The sequence below is a fragment of the Triticum aestivum genome, chromosome 1A, assembly GCF_018294505.1.
Source record: "Triticum aestivum cultivar Chinese Spring chromosome 1A, IWGSC CS RefSeq v2.1, whole genome shotgun sequence".
In the NCBI taxonomy this organism is placed as follows: Eukaryota; Viridiplantae; Streptophyta; class Magnoliopsida; order Poales; family Poaceae; genus Triticum; species Triticum aestivum.
In genome coordinates this window covers 84,431,978-84,438,705 of record NC_057794.1, presented here as the reverse complement: position 1 = coordinate 84,438,705, position 6,728 = coordinate 84,431,978, and the positions used below count along the sequence as shown (strand labels likewise).

The 6,728-nt window shown below is 41.6% G+C and overlaps 1 protein-coding gene across 1 annotated transcript; it reads left to right on the top strand.

The window, feature by feature from the left end:
• Window positions 1–2,664: 2,664 nt before the first annotated feature.
• Window positions 2,665–6,302, top strand: LOC123138225 (E3 ubiquitin-protein ligase SIRP1). The gene is made up of 2 exons (XM_044558437.1): window positions 2,665–4,109; window positions 5,133–6,302. The coding sequence occupies exon 2, from the start codon at window positions 5,769–5,771 to the stop codon at window positions 6,300–6,302; it is 534 nt and encodes a 177-aa protein (XP_044414372.1). The 5' UTR covers window positions 2,665–4,109; window positions 5,133–5,768.
• Window positions 6,303–6,728: the final 426 nt, after the last annotated feature.

Below are 6,728 nucleotides of genomic sequence, written 5' to 3'. Positions count from 1 at the left end.
TTAGTTTGTCTGAAGTATCATAGAAGCTTGTCCCTTCTTAATCTAGATGACTGATGCTCTTTTACACGCTTGTTTCCCTTAAATCTGATCTTTGGATTCATTTCACCAAAAGCAATTAGCGTCTGTTGATGTAAGCATCCGACAGCTCGCACCGATGACTGTCTTTGGAAGATTTTATAGAATATTGCTAAATCTCTATGTTATATGTGTCTAATGGTGATATTGCTAAATCTCTATGTTATATGTGTCTAATGGTGGCTTCTGTTATACAATGAGCAGTATGTGGTCTGATATTTCAAGACTGGAAGCCAAGATCAAAATAATGGATGTCCAATATTTGCAGCAAAAGATCAAGAGTTGGCCACTTTGACCCGAACGGTTTGTTCTCGTGTCAACTCTGTTTGGATCCTTACCACTTTTGAAACTCTAACCCCTAATCCCACCGCAATCAGCAGGAGCCCAAAAACACTGCCGGCTTCTGAAATGTATACCATCTTCGAGGGAGTACGAAAGTTAGTCTCTGTTGCTTCTGGTATGTCCTATGTTGATTTAGGCATTACAGAAATCTATTGGGAAACACCTCGGATTATTAGTATGGTGTGCTTTTAGTGTATGATTCTCAATGCTAATGGTGTGTATCCTTCAAACAATTGCTAGGTATCAATTTACTATATTACTGCAAAGAATGACGATGAGGTTGAGTTCATCCTCTTAGAGAAGATGTATGCTTTAGCAACTCTTTTCCAGATCGCAATTCTACAAAAACATAAAGTCTTGTGGATGTGCAGGCCGACCGCGGACGCTTTGTGCTCTCCACCGGCCATGGATGCATGCTCCAGTACGCTCCACTCCAACTCGCCGGATACCAAGGCATTACGGTGAGCTCTCAGACATTTTGGTTGTTGATTATCAGAGGAACTCCGTACTTGTGCTATGCCAAACTATATGTGTGCCATGTCAAAAGTCTCAACTCTGAAGTTATTTCATATCACACAAACAACATACTGTTTGACTATTTTTTTAATCAAATTTTTCATAGGAGGTTCAAACCTTGCTTCACGGGTAACATAAAAGTTGAAATTTTAGCTGTAAATTCATGACTGAAATAGATTACCGTAATCTGCAATAACAACATCTCAGTGTACATGTTGATGATGAATTCCGAAGTAAATTCGAAACTCTATATTTGTGCTATGTCGAATTCTGAGTATGTAGGTATGAATAATATAGACGATTGTTTAAGCTATTGGAAAATCATGTTTTGAGCCACCACCAATTAGCCTAGCATGCCTCTGTTTTGGTAGTTAATTGATGCACTGAATTAGCCTACTAAGTACTAACTAATGCATGTGTCTGTTTTCTTTCCTGTGTGGAGTGGGATTATTTTGGGTTATTCTTAATTTGTGATAGGATGTTTGCTCTGAGTTCCTACTATATGCATTTGTTGGATGTCCTGCACATCTAGGCATTTTATTGTTCTATTGCTTTTGCTCTGTGTAGGGATGGGTTAGGGTTTGCTGCTGGATCCAGCGTTTTTCTGTTGATGGTTGTCGTCTGCTCGTGCTCTCTATTGTCGGACTGCTGGGATCTCCCGTTGTTGTGGTTGGCTCGACAGTTATGATTTTTGTCGATGGTCCCATTGCAGGTGCTTTTCTTTTCTCATTCCTTTATTTATGCCTTTCCATATACACATTCAAATTTAATGTCGTTGTTGTGGCATGGTTGTGGCTTACTAAGTCTAATATTTGTTGGGCTTTCCTTTTTGTGTGTGGAGTTGGTCAGTTCATTTGAAGCAAAAGAAAGGCATGCAGACTTGGATATCCGATTAAAAGGTCAGTGTAGAATCCTATCTTACAATTCCTACGGGCGCTATCTCTTTATTGACAGAGTAAATGTTTGGTCAGGTATACATTCATTGAGTTCAGGAGCGGAATGATGTGCCACCTACAGGAAGAAACTGTAGTCAAGAAGAACGTGATCATTTGAGAAGTACGATAAGGTACATGTCATCTTGTAAGAACAAGTAGTTAGTTCTAATAAGGAAGGGGAAAGAGCTATTAGAAAAACATGGAACTAAGTCGGCTCATTTTGTTTAGGTACATAACGTTCAGCCTGAAATGGTGTTGGTGCTTTGTGAAAAGTTTGGCCACCTGAACCTGACATTTTCTATTGGAGAGCATATCAGTTCTAATGTAAGTGTTGTAGTGTTGTAAAGTCATAAATATCTTCTAGAAATATTCAGCTTGTTTCGTATCATGTAGTATTTTCTGATTTATGGTTGTTTGTAGAGTCTGTTATAGGCTGCATTGTTCTTGTCCTACACTTCCCTTTCCAATCATTGTAATATTTGCATGGCTCAATTATTTAGACAGAGGTACCCTTGTAATATGAGCTCTGCTAAACATTTGAACCTTGAATGAATTGCTGACACTGATAATCTTCAGGGCGTAATTTTGATCGCAATGACATCGATGGCGCCGAGAGGAGGCAAAGCGGCAAGACGTGTTTTGCCGTGCTGGGTCGAACGCCGGCCAGAACGTGTCACCGACATGTGCTGGGTTGCTGGTCGATTTCTTGCTTTGCGTACAGTTCACCAGCGGATTATGGGTAAGAATGGACTAAAGAAGGATGATGTTGGAGATCTGAAAATAATTTTTGGTGAGTGTTTTGCTTGGATCTATGCGCACTACAATCATTCCGAAAAAATATGCACACTCCTTAAAACTTTAGGTTCATAGTACTTGACTAATCTAAATGTGAGGCATTGTACAATTATGAATGTTAGTGATGGTGGATATTTAGTCTTCATGTTATGTTCATCTTCCTTTGGTGTTTAGGTACTTTTTTGTGTAAGAATTGCTAAAAAGGATTATTAGAAGTATCAGCAATATATTTGTGAGTGACATTTCACTTTTACGAACAAATGTACTCTGCTTCTTCGAAGTGAAAATAGTAATTTTCTTGAGAAGATAGTGTCTCATTTCTCTACTGAGAGTGATACTGTGACATGAAATAAGGTATTTCTATTTCTTGTTTTTTATGATGACCTTGATCAGCCGTCCTTTATTTTGGGAACTTCAAACTTGAATGTTCTTATGTTGTCTTTTGAGGATGTAAACTTAGCTGGAGTTAAAATCAGGTTGCCAAATGTAAGTCTGATGTATGAAAAACAATCATAGTATTGAGTATGGAAGTCTGGAGTCTCTTGGGTAACAAAAAATCATGAGATGGTAAAAGAAAATATAAATGCTCCATGATGTTGAAATATCTAATTCATTTTATTCTAAAACTCAGTTGAGCAACAGAGTTCATCCAAACAGAGCATTTTGCGACTATATGAAATATTTGCATGGTGGTGCTTTATCCTGACTTGCAAGAGTAACAACCGAAAATTCCTTATTTCACTGATGTTATAGTTGGCAGTCCGGTGATTCCAGTTTATCTCTGGTTTCATGTTGGAAATGGATTGGAAGTTTCAGTCTGTCAGTACTGATGCTCCTTCTTCCATTCATTAGTTGGAATTTTGGTTAGGGAAGGAAGGATAAAATATTATCCAAAACAAACCCAAGTGAGTTTATTGAATGCTAACCTTACAATTCATAACTATATCAAGAAGTCTTTACACTTCCACTTTAATCCCTTTTTGGGTCACAAGCATGCTTACCCAATGTTCATGAAAATGTTAAAGCCTAAAGCACACTATGACTCTGCTATCTTCGCATAATAATTTAATTTTGCTTTTGATCATATATCACTACAGGTTGTTGGAAAATAAAAAATCTACACGGGAAGACCTCGGCAAATACTTTCAGCAACAAAGAAACAAAGTTGACCACCCCGTCATCACGGTGAGCAAGCTGACATCCTGCTCTGCTTCTTGATGCGGTTCGGCATGATGGCGGCGCAGATAAAGGCCTTCTTCGACTCCAACGGTGGCCTCTGGCAGTACCAGAGCATCTCGGGCAATCCCACGGGCATCTTCTTTGCCATGGGCACCCAGGGCAGGCAAGCGAAGACTCAGACCATCGCCACCTGTCGTCTACATTGATGCTGGCGAGAGAAAAAATACAAGGAGCTACACAACCAAATTGGATCCCCATCAACATCAGGTACAACCTTGGACTAGGGGATACCATGAAGAGATCTTAGTCAAATAATTTATGAGTGACTGCTACTGTTTACTTGATGTTTGGTCCAGAAAAATAGGACCTAGCTTGTTAACCATCGATTTGTTTCAGGGTTAATTTGTATTCTTAGCATATTCCCATGTTAGAGAAAATATTCACTATAATTAAGTGACTGCTATCCCTTAGTTTGAACCAGTTGTCGTGTCTCTGCGATCAGTCATCTACCCTGTAAAACTGTTGCTTCTCTATTTATACATCCTATTAATATCTATAAAACCCATATGCGTGCTCTTGTTTTTGAATGTGCACTGTTCCTACTGCAATTCTATTGCCATGTCTTATATTTTTAACCAGCAACATGGACATGTCACTCATCTGTACTACATGTCTTCTCGCTAAAATAAGTTCAGTAAGACTACCATGCACATGTCGTACCCACAGCGCCAAAAAGCAATAACAAGTACAATAGCCTAATTAGTAGCACAGCTTACCCACAGAGTGTTTAGATACAAACATTCCAACACACGTAGCCATCTGTGTGAGTTTGTATGGGTCATAGATCAGTTTCTCGAAGAACAAATACCGGACGCATTATCTTTAGACAAGTACAAACTTTTTCCTTTGCCTTTGAGATTCTGTTGTGGAATTTATGGGTTCCAAAAATTGTGTTTACTCTGAAAAATTGTGATAACATGGTATGGATATGCTGGTTAGGATTTGCAATTGCAGCGGAGGTTCTCTTTTGCACTATATAAATGCATGAATATGTTCTTTCTGGAAATCTAGCACAACTTTTCTTGATTTATTCTTTGTTCAGAATTCACCAAATACAGTTCACTTGGGATGAAAGCTCATTCAATAATGAACCTATATAAATGCATGAATATGTTCTTTTTGAAAGTTCAGCACACCTTATCTTGATTTATAACAGCTCATTTCAACTTGTTAAAACTTAAGAGTCACACAATATAGTTTACTTGGGATGAGAACTCATTTCATTTACAGGACAAACATTGAAGACATCAAAGAAAGGATATCAAAGGAGAAGGAGGTATTCCGAAAAAAGGAGAAGGAAGGCCTGGTCTGCTTTATGAATGGACACTCTTCCTGCTACAAATGTGGCCAACATGATCAATTCAGATATAGAAATTATGCCACCAATTGTTCATGGTTGTGCACTGAATAGATGTTCCTCTACTTGTAATAAACATATTTTCCTTTGTTTATGCATTAATGGATATGATATAATTAGCGGTCCAATTGTCATTTCAGTATCATATATGAACTGTCATCACTGACTATAAACAATCAGCCGTACTAAAATATACTAATATTCACGTACATGTTAGAGCACCAAAAGCAACGAAAGGGGCGCCTACAAGTTGGCACCGCCCAAAACTCCTTTCAGGCGGCGCGCCATGGGCGCGCCCCAACCGCTAGTATATGTTCCGACGTGTTGGCATCCTCTATGTTGTGGAGTTAACCACTATGTTGTGGAGTTAATCACCGTATACTTTGGACAATGTATTCGTCTGTGTAGCCGGCGACTTGTTCGAGCACATACGCGGGTCTCCCATCCAAATCATCAGTCATCAAGAGCAAGCCTCGTGTCAACTAAATCCCGTCTCCGGTTAGAGCCCAATGGAGTCAGCAGCGCGAGGAGGAGAGGATCACGTCGAGAATGGCTGCGACGCGCCGGCGAGCGGGAGCGGGAGGAGGAGGGGGCGGGACGAGTTCGAGCGCCCGCCTGAGTGGGACGCGCTGGACGCCCGGCTCGACGAGCAGGAGAGGCTCGACAGAGAGCAGGACGAAAGAAGGGACCCGGCGTCGCTGCCGGCCATGCTGGCCCTTCCCTTGGCGAAGGCGGGCGAGACGAGAGAACATCTCTGCCTCATCTGCTTCGACGACTTCGTGCCCGGCTGCTACAAGAAGATCAGGACGATGGACTGCACTCACTCCTTCCACCAACGCTGCATCTTCGACTGGCTTCTGATTGACCGACGGTGCCCGCTTTGCCGCTTCGCCATGGCCTCGGAGAAGGAACGTCTCCTGGAAGAGGAACAACAAGAACGCCTCCATGGCCAAGGAGCTGCCGCGGCCCCGGCCGAAGATGTTGAATTTAATTTTTCGAGCCGTGAAGATGTTGATATTGATGTTGGAACCAACTCCTCCTGATCTTCCATTTGCATCTCTTCCGGGTCAGCGGTCACTACGACGGTGCAAGATGAGAGGCCGGGAGGTATACCTTGGTTTACGGGAAGGAGTTGCCCTTTTTAGAGCATTATTAGTAGAGCCCCCAAACTCTCAAACCTTTAAAAATAACTGTTTTTTTTACAATTTTCGTCAAAAAAAATCGTAGACTAGAACCTCTTAACACTCAAACCCTTAAATTTTTTTAAAGGTTCAACCCTCAAACCCTCTCTCAATCCTTAAAAGTAAGGGTTGGGGAGCAAAACCTACCCCAACCCTCATTTGGCGGTTATCCTCGCACGGGAGGGAAAAATCCTCCCAACTCCCGCGTCCACGCCCGCGACCGCCGCTGCTAGTCGCCCCCGTCGCCGGCGGCCGCCCCGGCGGCCGCCCCGTCGACTTCCCGCGCGC

Coding starts and splice junctions, on each gene's coding strand:
- LOC123138225 (XM_044558437.1), top strand. CDS start 5,769: ATGGAGTCAGCAGCGCGAGGAGGAGAGGATCACGTCGAGAATGGCTGC.